Source organism: Passer domesticus, chromosome 3 (genome assembly GCF_036417665.1).
Source record: "Passer domesticus isolate bPasDom1 chromosome 3, bPasDom1.hap1, whole genome shotgun sequence".
NCBI classification, from domain to species: domain Eukaryota; kingdom Metazoa; phylum Chordata; class Aves; order Passeriformes; family Passeridae; genus Passer; species Passer domesticus.
The window spans coordinates 46521824-46541852 of NC_087476.1; the positions used below are offsets into that span (position 1 = coordinate 46521824).

At 37.1% G+C, this 20029-nt stretch overlaps 1 protein-coding gene across 3 annotated transcripts in view; it reads right to left on the reverse strand.

Moving 5' to 3' along the window:
* The window catches only part of REV3L (REV3 like, DNA directed polymerase zeta catalytic subunit), a 112405-nt gene that overhangs the window by 37906 nt on the left and 54470 nt on the right, over nucleotides 1-20029 (reverse strand). For 2 of the 3 annotated variants that reach the window (XR_010358598.1, XM_064412941.1), the window contains exons 6-15: nucleotides 16920-17014; nucleotides 16255-16359; nucleotides 15208-15292; nucleotides 14974-15122; nucleotides 14557-14685; nucleotides 11890-12127; nucleotides 8680-8819; nucleotides 2077-6265; nucleotides 722-1701; nucleotides 60-142 (exon numbers count right to left, since the gene is read on the reverse strand). Coding sequence is in view for 2 of the 3 variants with exons in the window: in XM_064412941.1 (XP_064269011.1) it covers nucleotides 60-142; nucleotides 722-1701; nucleotides 2077-6265; nucleotides 8680-8819; nucleotides 11890-12127; nucleotides 14557-14685; nucleotides 14974-15122; nucleotides 15208-15292; nucleotides 16255-16359; nucleotides 16920-17014 (6193 nt within the window). In the remaining variant the exon portion in view is untranslated. The remainder of the gene's footprint in view (nucleotides 1-59; nucleotides 143-721; nucleotides 1702-2076; nucleotides 6266-8679; nucleotides 8820-11889; nucleotides 12128-14556; nucleotides 14686-14973; nucleotides 15123-15207; nucleotides 15293-16254; nucleotides 16360-16919; nucleotides 17015-20029) is intronic. The other variant, XM_064412942.1, reaches the window with a different exon arrangement.

Below are 20029 nucleotides of genomic sequence, written 5' to 3' on the forward strand. Positions count from 1 at the left end.
AATGGAAATGTGTATATGCCCCAAAATAAAATACATCTGTGCAGAAAATGTTAATTTACCTTCATTTGTGTAGTTAGAAGTACTCTTCGAAGACCATCAGTATTACTTCCCCTCTTCTGGCTCAGTTTCTGAGCTTTTGGTTCTGTAAACATGAGTGAAAGACTACTTAGCCTCAATAGTATTGTCTAGGCATTAAACAACATGCAAGAAACAAAAGAGGCATTTCATTAACATTACAAACAAATATTACATACATAAGCAAATACAGCTTTATCCTTTGTCAAATCCAAAGCACAACTACTACAATTTGGTATTTATAGACATATAGGAACATAAATAAGTTACAAAGCCTCACATTATTATAATTTTGAACATTGCAATGTTACTCACACTCTACATTGAGATTATTTTTTTGAAAAATAAAAGCAATATAGTCAACAAGATTAAAAAAATCCCCCAAAATAAACAATACTCCTAAATTAAGCTTTTAGCCAGTACTTCAGAGTTCAGATACAAGAGACTGTTAGGAAGCAAATGGATGTTCTACTTCTAGACTTTTTCAATAATTCAATAGTTACTCTAACAATAATGCATGTAACTTTTCCTTTAAAAAAACTAATTTAAAATATATTTTCACAGAGATCTAATTTTTTTCTTATAATGTCAAAAGAAATATATTTAGATTTGTGTGTGTATTATTAGAATCATTTAACGGATTTACCTGCAGATAAAGGAGTAAAACCAAGAACTTCAGGTATTCCATCTTGTTTTTTTCGGTGCACAATGGGTGTACTGTGTAGACAAACTGATTCAGAATTTCCAGGATCTTCATTAAGTGGAAATGGAGACGTGTCAAAGGATGTCTGAATGTTCTCCTGGGTGCATGGAGAATTTTGTACACTTCCAACATCATTTCCTTCCACAGAAGACAAAATAATATCCTGATTTTTCCACTCTGTGTCTTCTAAACTGGACTGTTTAGGATCTGGAGATGCCACCTGTTGCCAAGGAGGAAGCACTGGAGAATCCGGAGAACTGTAACTGACATAATAATCTTCCTCCTCCTCCTCCTCCTCCTTATCGTGTTCTAGAGCTGAAGTAGTGTGTGTCTTGCTTGCACATGAAGTTTTATTAGAGTCTATGTCATTTTTAGTATTTACAGAAGTTCCTATGGTGCTTATAGACTTATCACAGGTCTCCTTGGTTGGAGTTTTTGTATTTTCTGCCACGGAGGCAGGAGAATTCTTTGTAGGCACAATAGGTCTGTCATCTTCCAGGCTAGACAAATCCAAATCTTTAGCTACTTTTATTACTTCTATAGATTTCTCTTCAGACAATACTGCAGAGTTGATATTCTCATCTGCCTTTGCCTGCTCAGCAGGATGACTCTTAGGCAATTTCTTGAAATGTTCATACTCTTCTTTGGCATGAAGCCATATCTGAACTTGCTGTTGGCTTGGAGCACATTTGCATGGCATTATGACTATTTTTTTGTCTTCACTAGTTTTATGGCTATTACTTTCTCTTTTATTAACAGTAGAGTGACCATAATGAGGAGGAGATCCGGGTCTAGGACTTTCTGTCATTGCTGAAAATGCAGTCTTCCAGAGTCGTAGACCTTCTAATGAGAAGTCCCCCTCAAACTCGAGGAGGTCATTTGGAAGTCTGGTTTCCACTGTGAGAAGCCGCCCTCCAATCTCCCTGTGAAGAAAAATAGTTTGAATTACTGTTTTACTCCAAACTGCACTGCAGGCAGTCCTCCAGATGATAGAAAAGCAGTGTACTGCTAACTAGTTTTCTCACTGTGTAATTCCCATGGGCAGTATTTTTATTTTACAAACCATGAAGGCTAATTCCCACTTACTACAACAATATGTAATAAAAAATCCGAAGTATCATGAAAGAAAATGGGTATTTGGAGTGAAAGCACAATAATTTTCAACTTCAAATGGATGAATATCAGATGGGATCTTTCACGTATCCATGCTACCTAAGAGCATAAAATTGTTTACAGGAATAAATTACGTTTAATATAATCACAATCACACGTAGACAGAAATGCGTTTAACACAGTACCTTGGCTTTTCTGGAGCATCCGAAGGATTGCTGCAGAACGGTTCCTGATAAACTGTTTCTGCCAGATCATGATCCACCAAAGTTGCCATGATTTCTTCACGACTGGGTGGGGACATGAGAGGCTTAAGAATGTGAGCAGTACGAGGTGTAAAGCTTCCATTCTTTGATTGTGAGGGAGAACTGGTTGATCTTGGGGAACTATCTGGAGTTGGAGTTAATGCTTCATTGTTTCTTGACACATGTAATTCTAAATCCTCAGAAGCTGCATCTAGAAGTTCACCATCAGGTGATGACAATAAGGATGTAAAAGAGGTATTAACTGAATCAAGTGGTTGACAGGGCTCAAAAGTGGTTTCTTTTCTAATCTGGCTTTGAATCCAGTCTGAGCAGGTCGGCTGAGAAAGATTAAGAAATCTCTCTTTATTTACCGTATTTCTATTCAATTTGAATTTTTCATTTAAACACACTTCAGTCTCTTGGGTACAAGAGGTATCAATAAAACTAGATCTAGAAGTTGAAGAATGAATGGTTTTCCTCCATTGACTATGGCAGTGGTTCTCACTATTATCTAGTGAGGTCTTCTCAAAAAGTTCAGGGCTCAGGGAACCAGACCGTATCCATTTATTTGTGCTTGAAGAATGCTGCTTTTCTTCCTCAGATTTTTGGTCATTATGACATAGAAAATCACCTTCTGTTGTTTGTCCAGAACCAAGATCCTGAACTGCATCACTCAAGAATTTCTGGGGCAAATTTTGATCTGCTGGGACAAACTGGCTTGCAGAATAAAAACTGCAAAATCCACTTTGCCCTATAGTGTTAATATCAAAGTTGTAATTGTGGTCTGGAGATAAGCTGTCTTCAAGGGAATAACAGCTTTCAAAACCAGGATCTGAAAAAAAAATGGGGCTGTCATTAGATACAGAATGATCAATGCGATTAGTAATTGGCTGGCTTGAAGACTCCTTTTTTGCAAGTTTTGCTGTTTTTTCTTTAGGTTTTGTGCTCCTGGGAGAACGAGATTTTCTTGATGATGCGACTGGCCGTGACCTTTTGATGGCTTTATTCTGTTCAAGAGGGCATGGTATGCCCTTGCTCAGCTGTGTTTTGTCTGGCAATGGCTCCTGTGCAATACTGGCATTCTGAGCTTTCTGCTGTCTCTTCTGGAGCAACTCTTTCAAAACAGCCAGACCAGACTGTCCTTCACCAAATGTTGATGGGGCCACTATATTCCTGTTTTTATACTGGGAGATGGGTTTTGGTTGCATGGTTGTTTCTGACAGAGGCCTTTGTTTTATGGTTTCTGGTTTAAAATGTGACATATCCAAAATAAATCCTCTCTGGTTTTGATCACAATTTAACTGTTTCACTGGACTCTTCAAAGATGTTACAAAACAGTTTTTAGGCAGCTGAAGTGGCCCAGGATTTTCCTCAGATGGCTTAATAGAAGAACAAGGATCAGAATGCTTGGACGCCTCTGGTAAACAAAAAATCTGCTGTTGACTATTGTCTTTACAATGCAAATAGTTAGTGGTACGTAATTGATCCATCTTTGCTGTGTCCAGAGAGTCACGAGTTTCATTTAATTTCCCAGCTGGTGGCAAATATCTCACTTGCAAATTTTTTATCTCTTCTGCTTTTGGAGAACTCTTATCTTTTGAGATATGAGCATTCTGTGTTATGTGCGTTGAGTGATTAGATGGATCAAATATGTTTTGAATGAGAGCAGAGTCCTTCATTCTAAATATGGCATTCTGAGTCCTGGACCTTTGAGAACTCATTTTTGGTACTTCCCTTACAGATGCTGTGGGAGTAGATGTGAAAGATGCATGAGGGTCTTCCCGTGGAGCAGGCAAACACTGTGCATCTACAGGCTTATCCATTTCCATCAGTGAGTGAAAACAGCCCGATGAACTACCTTGTGCATCAGCTGAAGGGAGCTGTGCTGACGGCAGATATCCAGCTGAATAGCCAGGAAGAGGACTGTCTTTGAGGTTGTGAAGTGGCTGAGAGCAGACAGAGTTGTAAGAAATCTCATGAGGATCTTGATGCTTCAGCACAAACTTGACTTCTGTAGTAGAGCGACTACTTTCTTTTTCATCTTTAAATACAACGCGTTTTCTTGAGGACGCTTTTTCAGCCATTTTTTGTTTTGTTCTAGGTTTCTTCTTTCCATCATCTGGTGTTTTATCAACCTGATTAATCTTTTTCTTTTTCTTGGTAGATACAGTGGGGCTAGCAAATTTCTTTTTACATTTCTTAACCTGAGTTTTTGCTCTACTAGTTTTTCCTACACTAGTATTAACAGTCTTGCTGTTGTAGATATTGGGCCCCCTACTAAATAAAGCTTCTCTGTCCAGGTTAGTCAAAATTTCTTCTGCTTTTGGATCAGTGGGAGACCAGCAGCGAGGTGGAGATGTGTTTACTGGGCTTGTGCTTCTCTCAGAAAGAAAACCTAACTTAGACATAACATCACTATAATTATAGTCACAGTCTTCAGCTTCAGCACTATAGGAGGGCGAAGGAGGAGAAAGAATTGTATGAGTCCTTTTTCTGAAAGATAAAGTTCTTTTAATATTTGTACTACCTGTTTTTTGTGGTTTTCCAGCTTTTTTCTTGGTTGACTTATGCTTTGCTTTCCTTTTGTGACTTTTCTTTGGTGTTAGTGGATAAATAGGATATTTGGTTGCAGGAGAGTCAGGAACTTTTGGCCAAAAGTCCTTTAAAGGTGCAAGCTTTTTATATAAATTCATCTTTTCCTCTGTGAGTACTACTCTTTCCTCACTAGAATCTACTTTCCCCAATTTAACAAGCATATTTTTTCTCCCTCTAAATCTATTGATGATAATATATTTAATAATAACAGGTGGCAATTTTTTAGAAAGTTTTCTACGCTTTCGAGACTTCTGAGACCCATCCAAACTTTCAACACTTTCTATTGGTTGAGGTAGATTAATTTTTGAGTTGTGTGCGATGAAGCTCGATTCACTGTCTTCAGTCTCATAATTTACCTTCCGTTTCGTTCGGAGCGTGTACTTATTCCCACACAGTCCAAATGACTGCTCAGCTTCAAGAGATCCATCTGCAAACTGGCAGTCAGTGTAATTAGCAGTACTTGTAGGCATTTTGTTTTCAAAAGCCTCAAGAGGAACTTGAACTAAGTCACTAGGTAAAGCACTATCCTTATCAGGAATGTTACTACAAGCATTACCTTGTGTATAGCAGCCTTCCTTCACTGATGCAACATCATTTACACTTGCAGGCTCCTGACGATTGATAAAACTATGCTTCTTTTTATTCAGTTTCAGCCTGGACTGTTTGTTGCCCTGCTGTAATTTGTATGTCACGGGAGCTAACTTCTGTGGTCGACTGAGACAATTAGAAAGAACAACACTAGGAAAGAACATATAATGTGCTGCTTGCTGACTGAGGCTTGGCTTTTCTGCCTTGTGCTCCTGAAATTCTTCATACCTAATTTTAAGCTTATTAAGGCCACCTTCATCAGTGTTATTTTCAAGTGAATGTACCACAGTTCGACTGCCTCCTGAACAAGATACCAATTCACAATTTTCTGTAGCTGTTGCTGGAAAAAAACTATTTATATTTGCACTGCTGGATTTTTCATTTACTTCAGAGGACATTTTACCTTTGGAGTGGCTCATATCAGTGAAGTTATATAAATTTTTATTCAACATGTTGTCACCAATATGGCGGCCCACATGCATAAAAGAGACATCCTTTTCAGCCTTTCTAATGCTAATGTACTTCCTACTAGGTATTGGTCTGTTCACTGATGAAATATCATCTTCATAGTCGAAAATATTATTTCCACATGAAGGAACTGGGAGAGTATCTTTCTTGTTACTCTCTTTGTGAGAGTTTTCTGCATGGGTACTATTGCTGAATGGAGTTGGGTACTTGGCTGAGTAAGTGCTTTCTTTTGTAAGAGAATGGACCGAAAGTTCAGGTCTTGTTTCTGTGTTTGGTTGTGAGAGGTCTTCTACAAAATCTTCATTATTCAAAACATGGTTAGAAAGGGCACTTGTGTGTTTACACTGAAAAGTAATTTTAGCAGAAGATGGGGGTTCTAGTGTAGCAGCATCTTTGTGAAAGATTGAGGTCTTTACAGACATTTTGCTTGTTGCAATGACGGAGGAGTGAGTTCGAGAACTTTCATTGTTCAAAGGATTGTCTGAAATGGAAGAAAAGCAATTTTATTCTAGTTTTCCTGTAATAAATAACCTAAGGCATTAAAAAATTTAATAGTATTTTCCTGAAAGCATTCACATCCAAATAAGAAACAAAATTCTTGCAAATCACATTACATTTATCATCATGACAACTAGAGACCCTGACTATGTGAGTTGCTTTATCAAAATCACATTGTCAGTACATTTGTCTCAGGCATTTTGTCAGTTATTCCTCAATGGCAGACTTGCATAAAATTGTCAAAGACTTCACGCTGACTTTCTGAAAGAAGGCTTCACAATCACTTTCAGATGACTATATAAAAACAGACTGATTTCCAAAAAAGTTTGCACCCTGCTTTGTCCCTGAGAAGTATGTATACTCATTGGCTCTGAAAAACAAAATTTTTATTTAGATGACCTTCCCCATGCAGAAAAATCATTGCACAGAAAGCTAAAGTAATATATCTCACAATACAAAGCAAGGGCTTTGTATGAACTGTGCTGTGTGCTAAACATAGTTAGCTTCCTGCACTTCTATAAAGCAGAGCTATACAGCACCCATTCAGGTGTTCATGCAAGAAACTTGCACCAGTTAGTTGGATCCATGCATTAATGTTCCCACATAATCTCAGACTAGCAGGGGCTAGTCCTGTGCAGACTCATCACATGATATGTGTGATGACTTCCATCTCTTCTGGTGATACTTTCACCATATTTATTGTGGGGTAAGTACGGACAGAGACATGGTAACAAATTAACAAGTGTGTGCTTGCTCATAACCTCGCTGAACAAGTAGTTTGACAGAGGTTGTACCAGTGCAGAGGCAGCTACCACAGAGCACCTGGCACACAGAAATTTGTTCATGTATTCGCCTGTTTAGCTGAAATGTTGAAAGGGGATAGGAGTTATGAAACATGCTACATGACCTGAAAGCATGTGCTGCACACTGATGTAGTAGACTGGGGATCCTTTGGGCCTTTAGTCTAAGTCTCAACCAGTTTGGGGATCATTTTAGATTCATGCTGCCTTCAGCTTAGCAATTTATTTGCTGCTGGCTGAGAAAAATAAATGGAAGTCCCAATCTGTTTCTAGAATATTTTCTAATGCATACACATAGTCCTTGAGCTGTGAAGCACAGCTGGGAGCCACTGCCTATTATTCTTTGAAGGTAGGAGTCCACAGAAAGAATGAGGATGATTAACTGAAAACTCAGAAAATGGGAGTTTGGTGGTGTCAACAAACACCTGGAAAATACCTGGATATTCAGATATAAAAACTGCAAAAATACTTGTCAGTCAGTCAGATTATATGGACACAGATTCATGTGTGGATGGGCATTTTCTAATTCAGACAACCTGGACTGAGATCTGCTTTGAATTTACTGTAACTCAGAAGAAGTTAGTGTAAAAAGTTGACAGTAATACGCTTTCTAAGCTGGCGTGATATTTCACATACTAAAAATATGCTTAAATTTAAACAATTACTTAAGAAACAGTCTCTTTAGCCAGCAGCATCTCTTATTACAACAAATTAGAAAGTATGGCAAATAAGGAAATTACAATTGTGTATCTGACAAAAGCATACCATATTAACAGTACATCAAATCATGTATTAATCCTACCATTATACCCATAAAAACAAAGGGAAAAGCAAACTATGTTTTAAACACTGAACACGAAAGAATAGCTGTGGTTATCTATAATCTATTAGTAAAGTCATACAGTTCACTTTCTCAACTGAACATTATAATGCGACTTGCAGATTTTTTAATGAAACAAATAATATTATTTATATATTTCTCTAACTTCAAACTGTGCATTCTGTTGACTAATGTTATTTGATCAAAGACAACATGTTATAAAGGTGGCAAAAGATCTCTACAGATTAATTTTTTTTTAACCGACTTTGAAAGGCAGTTCCTTCTGCAGTGGCTTTGCCACTGCATAGTTTTAACTCATGCAATCCCAAATGCAAACTTGCAATCTGTGGAATGAAACACAAGCCCAAACTAAAACTCATTATAGTTTAGCATGTGTGGCAAATACTTGCTATGAGTCATCTGAAACTACACAGTAATGCATTCAATATTTACAATAATCCTAGGAGGATAAATGATCCCACAGAATCATTATTTTAATATCATATTTGTTTTTTTCCAGAGAACCAATTAAACTATGTCCTTTTTTGGATCATTGATAATTTGAAAAGCAGATTCTGGTAATTCATAGAGGGCGCTGAGATTAAAATACAAGTGTTTTTCAAGGAAGATGTTAAGGGCCTGCTTCTGCAATCTGTTGAGAACTTTTCCTTCCAATTGAAATGCAGACTGCAAATGGTCAGCACTTTTGAGAACCAGCAATTTGATGTGAAAATGAACTGCGACTGAACTTCCAAAGCTGATTTTCTATTTACTTACCACCATTTTCATCTGCAGTTCCATCTAACTGAGGTATTGAGAGATTAGTTAGGAGCATATTGTTACCACTCCACTCCATTTCTTCCTCCGAAGACGAATCCTCTTCTGTTGAACTTCGATGCATATTTCTGCCAGCTGACCTGGAGAAAAGTGAAGGAACTAACTGATGCATGATACTTCTATTAGCAAACACCATGAGCCACAGGGAACACGAAACTCAATGGGGTGTCATGCTATGTGGTTTTGTAATTTGGGGGAGCAAAAGGAAACAAAGAAAATTTTGACACATTTCTCACTGAGAAAGTCAAAATATTATTCAATGTTACTATTACAAGAGGCAACAGGCGTAGCCAACTGTTTTAAACAGCAGGATTCACTAACTTAAGAAGATACAAAGTAAGCATTTTGATGTTTAATTTCAGTTCAATTTGACTGTGATTTAATTTCATTGCTTCAAAGTGCTTGAAGCTTGAAGACTAAACCAACTATGCAAAATTTCTTCAGTTTAGCTGTTAGCAAATAGATGTTTACTTTTTTGTGGTTTTTTTTTTTTGGTCAAAAAGTCTTTAGTCTATTATAACATTTATCTTTCAGCAGGCTTAACTAAATCATGGCAAATAAAACTATGCTTCATTCCACCTCTCACTGAGTATTCTGAAGCAGCTGTTGTTAATACTTAAGCTGCTTTTACTCAGTTAACTGTTCTACACTGCCATGTTTACAGTCATAAATTCACCGGGAAAAAAAAAAGAAGCAAATCTACAAAGAAAAGCTTCCTTGGATTTTTTGTGCTTGCTTTATATGGGCATAGGGGAAGGAATAATATCACATAGAAAACCACAAAGAACAAATCCTCCAGTATATTATAACTCTACAACCACTTAGGAATCTGATTTCTTCTTTAAAATAAAGTGTGAGATGGACAAAATTCTTACCAGAAATAAGCTATTCTGTGGCTACACTAAAGAAATCCAGATACATATTAAGGAATTGAAGTTTGGGGTTTTTCAATTTATTTGTTGTTTGTTTAAGTTTGTGTAATACCTTAAAAGATACAAATACAAATGTTTTGAATTTACAGGAAGGAAAATCCACAATAACCTAAATACAGTTTACTTTTGCAGAACTCTTTTATGACTGGAGTTAGACCAGCATGAATTATATGTATGGTACCACCCCAGACATCTGAATGCCAGCATGGAGATAATTTAGATCAGGACAGATTTGTTAGTTCAGAAACAACAGGCTCAAATGTAAGCACATAATTTCCACTCACATCTGGAACCATGACTTGGAGAATCAAGTAACAAGCACAGCTAGGTACAGTCTCCATGATCTAAGTGAGTTTAGTTGTCCCTCTCCTATGTTCCCAAAACATGGAAAAGCACAGCACAAAGCAATCAGCTTGATATGCAAATTAATATCAAACTGAGGATGTTTCTTACAACCTGAATTATGCTGTAGCCCCAGGTAAATCTTTGTCAACTTAAGTAAACCAAATCAGCCTGGTGATGACTTCTGCAGGTAACTCGGATTTCTCCTCATTCAAGCCTATCAGTTTGGATTCCAGGAAAATTTATGTAACACACATGGTATCGCCACACATTAACTAGTCCAGGTCCTGGTGGGCTTTGTTCTCCTGATGGGCTTTTTTTTCCAGTTCAATACAAATCAAACCCAAACAATTTAATTTATTCAATAGGGTGTGCCTACTTAACCTCATTAGCTCAAAAGACTTTCTGAGATAATGTAGGACTGGTAAATATTCACTAACATAAAAGCCTTAGTATGGATAGGCAAGGATGCATTAGGAAGCCACACAGATGGAATGAGCCTGAGGAGAGTAAAGTCAGATCCATGATCAGACTCAAACTGATTCTTCATGCATGAGCAGAATCATGCAGTAGGCAAAGATGCCCATGGCTTGTGTCTGAAACCAGTCCAAATTCTGTAGAGATCTCAGTGAAACAGAACTTGTAATTCCCTCTGAACACAAGTTCACTCCCTGTGGAAGCACATGGTATGTACATTTTCCCTAGTGTCTTCTGTCTGGGATTAAGGTGTAGGCATATGTGAGTAAGATATTAGTGAGACAGCTCATCAAGTCTCTTGAGTTTTTAAATAGGATTCTCTACTGCATGAAAGCAGTTAATTGCTTCAGGATCCTACCTGACTCCTGAAGTTGTACAGTCAAGCCCATACAGAGCTGTGCCTGAGCTAATGAATTCTGCAAGATACAGGTTTCTGTAGTAACTACCACTACACTGAAGTTTGATGTTAAGTGTCTTGAATGGAAATTTCAACTTTTCAGACTACTGGAGGGAAAAAAACCATAGAAAATCAAAGATCAAATAGGAAAATTAGCTTTAGAGATCAATTATCTCTAGAACTAGGAGACTAATGAACTAACTTCTGATTCTGTTACAACTTTAATGTGCCTTTGGGAAATAAAAGAAGCATTTCTATACCTCTCTGGTTCTCTGAAACATAGTATGATTGCAATTTCTGATGTAGGAAAAACCCCAAATATAAAAATGTTGTGTCTGTGAAGTTCCTCATACTTCAAACAGAATTACAAGTTGTGCTGAAAGCAGGGGTCAAGAGAAACTGGATATAGTTGCTTTCAATGTCTGTCAGTGCAGACTTACAAAAGGTCATTACAACCTGAGAAGGTGTTCCAAGAATCTTGGCCTTAAATATACCGAAGTTGCCGACCTTTAACAGTCAAGCAGAGTGAGCAACATTCATGTTTTGATTTAAGCTTTGAACATGGTAACAAATGAATGTTTCTTCCTCAGGTTGCTTGGTTAGTATTCATATGAATACTTCTTAAATATTGACTTTAGTAAAGGATGTACAAGATACACCTTAACATTTGTATCATATCCAAGGTGTGACCTTACAAGCAAGTTACCACTATACGTTTTCTTGTATTTGGACTTGGAGAACAAAAAGCCTACATCAAAGAGCAAACTAGAAGCTTACGTTTGGCCAAAATTAAACACTTAATCTTTATTTCCAGGTAACACTGATGACTAACATCATCATCTAAACAACTTGCCTTCCATCCCAAGATCTGAACAGATTTTTCCATGTTGTTAACAGAGACCTCTCTACATCTCAATGGGCTCATAACATACTTGAAAACAAGGTGGGAGGAAGGAAAGATCTGGCAGAAAAAAAAACACAGGAAGAAAAGAAAATATATACCTCCTTTTTTGCCCAGGCTCTTCCATGCTACTGTCCCACCTTTGGGACATCAGCAAGCTAAGTTCCATTTCTTCTTTCTCACACTGTGGCTCATTTTCTTCATCATCACTGTTCTGAGAATTTCGCCAGCTTCCAAGAGAACGATGGTGAGAGAGTGTTTTTTGATGTCCCATCTGATATCCATCATTCTCCAGTCCAGCCAACAGATCAATCATGGCCTCATCAGCACTACTGCCCACTGCAGAAAAAGCCCATACAAGTAGAATCTATATTTTGTTCTACTTGTAAATGACTTGTTACAGTCTACCAGCAAAAATCACAACCAACCAAACCAAACAAAAAAGCCCCTCACCATTTACAAATCTACTAGTTTTTTACTGTCTAAGGAAAGGCATGCTACAGAAATAAAGCTCATTTCATATCTTATTTTTTCAAATTTTATGACTTATCTTTTCTAGCTCTGTATCTAAAACTTGACAACTTTCTTTCTGCACTGCTCTTCTGATTGTCAGTGGATGCACTTCTCTCTCCACTCTTCTATTTCCTCCTCATATTCGGTAAAGCTTCACTCTCCCCTTTAATTTCAGCTTGAGTGCCAGTTTCTGAAGCATTACTGGCTTCTCTTGCTCAAGAGCTGCATTAGATTTCAGTACTTTTTTCTGTATCACTTGAGGACTTTCAGTCACTGTATCTTGTGAAAAGGGATGCTGACTATTCCTCCTTCTGTTCTTAAATATAATGCTCAACTTTGGCTCCCTTTTCATGTCACTATAAGCTGTTCTATTCCAAGGTTTCTCTAAACACTAGAAGTTTTCACTCCTGTCTTAAATTTCATATTTCTTTTATTTGACCCAAGCTTTTGTAATTTATGCACTTCCCTTTTTTTTTTTCCTTAAAAATCCTTCCAAGTCACAATTTTTTCTCACTCCCATCCTACTTACCTATCATCTGACCTCATAACCAATTTATGACCTCCAGTCTACCAGGCATCTCTGTTACTTCTCTCTCCTTGTCTGGTTGAAGAACTACAATCTCTAATTTCTTTCCTCTGGAATCCGCATGATATTATTACAATGATCTTGAGAATTATACAAAACAGATCTCAACACTGGCAAAAACTGAATTTTTCATATTTTGCCAAGGCTTCGCAAGATACCATGCAACTCTTTACAATAGAAACCATCCCCTTTTTCCAGAATTTTTGAATTAACCCACTTCTAATTATACTTTCTGTTCTTGGCTCCTTTGCCCTTTGTGAAGCTCATAATTAAACTCCAACCTCTACTTCATGTTAATATGAACCTTGGGGTGTAATTCACACTGAACAGCAGAAGTCATGTGGTTCACAGTCCCTGTGGCACTACAACTCCACTAGAGGAATAGTGAACACTGTGCAGGCTATGAGGGAGCATAAGAGACCCAAATATGCAGCATGCTACTCATAGTCACACAAGACACTAGGAATCAGCATGACAAGAAGGGAGGAGACAAAGAAAGAGAAAAAAAAAGTAATATAATCTCAATTTGATTACCTAGTCAATGGAAAAAAAAAACATTTCAACACTGCAATTTGGTCGAGCACTTCTACTGTACAGTCATAAGGCATACCCTACGTATTATTTTAGCCACTTTTTATCCTCTCAGGTCTGCTCATGTTTGCCACCTCCCACAGAATTTCTTACAGTTCTTTCAATAAATCCAAATCCTTGCCTATAAAACTTCTATGATCAAAATCTTGCCTATTCTCTGCAAAATAAAACTACACTCTTAATCTAACCTCATCTACTCCTCCTTTCTTAGCAAGAACAGATTTCAAGATTGTATATTGTATTACCACAGACATATACTGTTGCCTAAGCACATACTCATACCCCATAGGTATCTGAAGAAATAGAGGCTACTATGGGTTTTAAATACTCCTCCCTGCCCCACACTTTCACATTAACATTATACATTATGTTTACCAAAGAACATACACAGAGATATAGCCTGAACTATGTGCTTTTCATCTCCTTTAGAGTATTTGAACTATTTCTACCTCATGTAGTTTTTTTTCATACAAGTTCCTTTCTTGGTTATTTTATGGCTGTTTCCCCCTTGTGCCTTGCAATTTTACTGTCATGGTTTTTCTCCTCCTCTTTAAATATTTTACTTCTTGTTTCTTTGCCTTCAACCATTCTTTGTATCTAAAAATTCTGGGAAATGCTCTGCTGCAACTTGCATTATACCTACTATTGCCCAGTAGCTCCAGACAGCTGAGCTTCTGAAGACAGATCACATGCATGTTTTCTACCTTAACTGTATGAGTCTCATGGACAGACAGCCAAAATCATCTTCATTCTGATAATTTTAACCTTATAGCCCTAGAAGCATAAGGAAGAGCAATACTCACAAGAAACTGCACTGAACTAACCTGGCAACAGGACAGAGCTTTCTGAACCAGGCAAACACAGCAGCCTCTACAAATACAGTCCTAGTGGCATTTCTTAGAAAACACAGGGTGTGTTTTGGTGATGGTAGGGTATGTGTCTGTGTGTGTGAAGTCTCATCCTTTTTGAAAAACTCCTTGAGGTAAATTACTTTCTTTTGTGATGGGTAGCCTAAGGGAACACAAGACTGTGGAACAATAAAATAGTCTGGAAGAAAAGACATTCCAATCATACTCACTAAAAACTGTAGTCTGATTCAGTCTTTGAGACAAAGGCTGAAAGCTCTGACTGTTCTCCACAATGTTTAAAATTGCTTCTTCATTAATAAGTGCTTCGTCTTCTTTATCAGTATGCATCCTATTGGAGTCTTTAAAAGAAAAAAAGGATGAGAAAGCATAAAACTTCCAAGTCAGAGACATCGATATATTATGAAAGCAAGACACTTCAGAATGGATTTTACTATCCAAGTATATTTCCATTATTTCCTGTAGCAATTTTAGAAAGGCTTACTCTAACAATAACAAAAACCAAAACTATTCTTTGGTTTTTCATAACTAACAATCACAACTTCCTTGGCTTACTTCTGTTAAAAGTTTGAACAGCCAAACCATGACACAGATTTATGCCTAAACAATTAGTATATTAAAAAACTCACCTTTGCTCATCTGTTTATCATCATGCACTTCTACTGTATTAGCTGGTGTACACGGAAAGGCTTCAGGAGAAAGTACTTCAGAATGTAGTGTTAGCTCAGCAGAGAACTCCTCTGATCCATTACTGTAGTCCAGTGATCCTGACAATGTTCTAGTTAATTGAAAAGCAAGTTTTAAATGCATATTTAAGGTTTGCATAGAATACTATATTTTATGACAAATGGCTAAACACTTACACAGAGAAGTCATTTTGCTTGAGAATTTCTTTAAGTCTCTTCTGAAAAAATTTTTCACTCTCTGTTGCTGGCACAAATCCACGGTCTTTAAAATTTGAAAAATATTTGTTATTCAGTTTTACTTTGACCTCTCAACACAGAGAGCAGCTAAAATTACTGATTTTATTAGAAAAAGGCTCAAAGTTGAAGTGCCTGCTAATTTTCAGTGCCAAATCCGAGGGCTGACTTTCCAAGTGTATCTAAAAAACTTTAAAATACTTCACATACTCCCAAGTGATCTCATTTGCAACTGTGAGTAACAACAGCATTTACAAATCATAATGCAATTACCCCAAGGTGAGCATCCAAGAAAAATCAGTGAACATTTTTGAGAAGTCTGGCTTATGCAGCCTCAATAACATTAGACAGAAACACAGGAAAAAAGTTAACCAGAAAGTAGTCTGCCTTAGCCAGGAACCTGCCTCTTTCCTTCTTTCAATGCTGTGTCTTACTTGCCAAATATCATTCATATTTTAAAAGAAATATGGCCTAGGTTCTATGGAGAATAGCCTGTTCACTATGCAATTACGTTGCAGAGCACAGTCTTCCCTGTGTAATGAATTTTACATAAAAACAGGGACAAAGAAAGGAATTTGTCTATCCTATTAGAATTTTAATCTAATATCACCTTGGCTATAATTCTGCAGAAATAAAATGGGACTGCCCTTGTGCATAAACTACAATAGAAAGCTTCAAGATAAAGAGATTTAGTTTTTTTGGTATTTAAATGTTTTCCATCACAAAGCATACAATCTTAACTACATTATCATTCATTCTGTCTAGAATGTTTTGCAGACAGCTGAATCATGATGTTGTTAGGCAAGGTTACATCATCTTACTTTCAAAATTGGAAAACACATACTGGACCATCAGTAAGCCTGGAAGTAAAAAAACTACATCTAAAAATCCCTCAGACATGATACACCAATTTAAATTCTGTCCTCTTGCTTGCTTCTCATTCAAAGAGTTGGATTAACAGCTGCTCAATTGTTTGGTATTTTTTTTTACCTTGTGACTCAGGTGGCTTAATCTGAGAAGATTCACATTTCTGCCTCCGTCGCTGCTTTTCATCCTCCCATATAGCTTGCAAACCAGGGTTCCTGCCAATCTGGGCTGAAATATGCAATTATACATGAAGGGAAGTCTGCCAAAATGACAAAGCATTCTTTCCCCAAACTGGATTCTGACACTTTTCTTCATCTTTTTGTCACTCTAGCCTGTTATTTTTTAATTACCATTCCTGCCTTACTCTAGGATTTGGTATTATGTAAAAGTTAAGGCGTAACTTAATTTGCTTTCTAGATCTTTGGCTTTTTCTTGTCTTCCCACCAAGTAGTGTATATATGTATATATAGGTGTATGTACATACGTATGCATACATGCACACATGATGTTGGTATTTACATTAGTATTTTTCCCATAGGTCTGAAACCATAATAGATATGCATTAAAAATATTTTTATATTGCTCTGATAAGACATTGTTTTTATAACCTCTTTTCTTTCAGAGTTAATTATTTTTCTTTAAACTTTAAAAATTTGGAGATCAACAATTCACTAACAGTGAAATATGGATTGTGATTTAACTATGATGAGCTTTAAAAGAAGAGTGAACTATGACAACAGGGTTTCTGTTCTAAAACCATTTAACATGGAAAGTTATTAACACTTCACCTTCAATATCCAGTTGATTCAAAATGTCAGCAGCTACTGCATCCACCTCCAATTCACAGGTACTTTGTGGCTCAACACCTTTCAACATTAAAGAGCTGTGATAACATAAATACCACAGATTAATTTTATCAGTATACCGAGTTTGAAACATGCATCATCACTGTTTCTTAACTGGACTATTATGTAAAACTATTTAGAGGAAACAGGAGTGACTAATTGAATACAGAATTATCAGTTCCCATTCTAACCTGAAATTCCTTAAACTAATGATCATATTCAAATCTAATTAGGTAAGAAATCTGTACCTTCAAGGGTTTAGCTTTTTCTTTTGTGAGGAGAAGAGAAAGAGCTGGCAGATAATTCCAACTACTAAAGCTACTAAAGTAATTGCAATAATGTTCTTCCTCTCAAATACAAGATGAAATGTTCTATATAACTCAGCAAACAGGACCAGGTGTGTAGGCAGGATCATGCACCCAGAAAACAGTGGCAAGAACTTTTCTTATTCACAGTTCAGAACAATGCAGAGCACTTTAACATTTAAATTTATTTTTTCTGGAGTTGTTTCTTTATTTAGCCTGGTGAATAAGAAAGGGAGTATTAACAAACCAAACACATGCTGAACTAAGGATAGCTGGTTTGAATGAATACTTGAAATGAAAGACTAGAAACAGAGTCAAGATTGCTGTACAATTATCTGATCACCTTCCTGCTGTGCCTTTTCATATCTGCAACTGTCAGTGTCCTTTCACCTGTTGCTGTCAGTGAACAAATTTTAAGCAGTCCATGGAGGAAGGTAACAAACAGAAATAATCTTTTAAAAGTCTGCTTACCCTTTAAAATCTCATTTAGGGTAACACTGAAAATCCACTCCAAACTCTTCAACTTTCTAGTAGGGCTTATAGCAATAGGATAAGGAAGTAATGGTTTTTAACTGAAAGAGGGTAAATTTAGACTAGACATAAGGAAGATTTTGTTTTATGATGAGGGTGATGAAATGCTGGAACAGGCTGTCAAAAGAGGAGGGAGAAGTCCCATCTATGGAAACACTTAATGTCAGGTTACAGGGCTCTAAGAAACCTAATGTAGTTGAAACCGTTCCTGTTCATAGCAGGAACGCTGGACTAGATGACATTTAAAGGTCTCCTTGAACCCAAACTATTTTATGATTCTCTGCACAATTTTAAAGACAATCCACTGCCATCATGTCCCTCTGTTCCCAGTCATGCCATCAGGTAGGAAACAAGCCCACAATATGCTCAAAATGCATACTTTTCATGTCACACACTTTGGGTGTTCACTCATCAAAGGATTCAAGCAGAGCTCTGCCTGCACAGTGGGCAACAGGAACTGCAGGCAAGCTGAAACTTGTATTTTCATCCCACAGTAACAAATGACTGCAAGAGCACTGGGAAACAAGACTGGGGGAAGAAGCTGCAAGAATTGTTAGCTCCCTTTACAAAATCAAACCACTTCTGGGAACAAGCAAAAAGGACCATGATACAGAATGGTCAGTGACATCAGAAATGTGGTAAAGACTTGCCTTGACTTGTCTGGAGGACACAAAATCAAAGATCTGAGCTTCCCACTTTCACTGATTTCTGCTTTTAAAACTCAATAAAAAGACCCAAAAACTAATGGTGGTTGGAGAGAAAGATTAGGAGCCTTTCTGACAAAAACTACAGTTATTTCAATTTACATGGCATATTATTCAAATTAAAAACACTGAGATAATAACAGGCCTTTTCTGAAACAAATCAAGGATTTATCATTATAGCTGTCATTAACACTTCCATGATGAAAGCAGGGCTGGCAGTCAAAACTGCACACTCCAAAGAGTTATGTGGAAGCTAATAAAAACACCTGATACACAGTAAACTCTTCATTAGACTTGAGAGAATGTCTTCCCAATACCACTGGTTCATTAGCTTGGCATTTAACATCCTTGTCAAGGTGAGCTGCTAGACACTTGCACGAGTTGAAGTCATGGCAGTAGCACTACAAGCTTCTGCAACATTCAGGTAAGGCACAAAGGCCAAGAAGTCATTTGTTCCCAGTTCAGGAAAACCCTTGAAGGGCATGTGAAAGCAGAGCTGCTTTAACTGGTCCTTCTAACATTTTAATTTATGATTAAAACAAAACCATGAGGTGCTGAGGGAGTACAAACTGCCCTGAGTACAGAATTTAACATGGTTACATGCTGCTTTGGGAACTGTTTCATCTGAGTATTTGCAATAGCTTGGTCAGCTGTTCTGTTTGGTCACCTAAAACAAAAGTGTGCAACATATTGGGAAAATTCACAAAGTAACCGTATTTCCCATTTTCCCCACTCAAGACACATTTCCTCAGCAGCTACAGTGCTGTTTTAGCAGGTGAGAAAAGAGTATGAAGAAGTCAGAACATGTCTAGTCTCCTCCCAGAGGAAGTTGATTGAAAATATGAACTATTTCATGTCATTAGCAGTTGTAATGCCTTGGAATATATTCAGGAGTGGCCTGTTCAGTACAGATCACTTTATACAACAGACCAACCACCCGCCTCACATGGCATGCATCGGGGTTTTGCAAAGAAAAATAGTGTTTTAGGTAATGCCAAAATCATGATTTGAGAATATCTGTATTAGAACAAGGTTGGAAAAGACGAATTAGCAAGTCCCAGGTAAAGCCTTTCACAGCATCTATGTTTCATTTTGTAAGAAGGAATGTAAAGAGACTTGCTCACAAGATAAAACTTGTAATACATGTATATGAAAAACAGGCTTGAGTGAGGTCTCCAGCTGCAGGAGAAGGCTGGGCTGCTTGGGATACTGATACTAATTAATTTTAAATTGCCTTTTATAAGTACACACTAGGTGAAAAACTGCAATACAAATAATTTTACTTTGTATAAAAAGCTCCAAATACATTATTTTGAGAACAGAGAAAATGGTCCTTATTTTTGAAGAATATAACAGTTTGTTCACACTATCCACTGAGATAAAAACTATAGTTTAGGATGAAACTTGTGCTCAAAGGAACTACCAAGGTTTGGTTTCTCAGATGTTGAGACAATGAATTAAGGCTACAGTCAACAATTTTTTAAAAGTGCTCACTACAAACATCTAGGTAGAT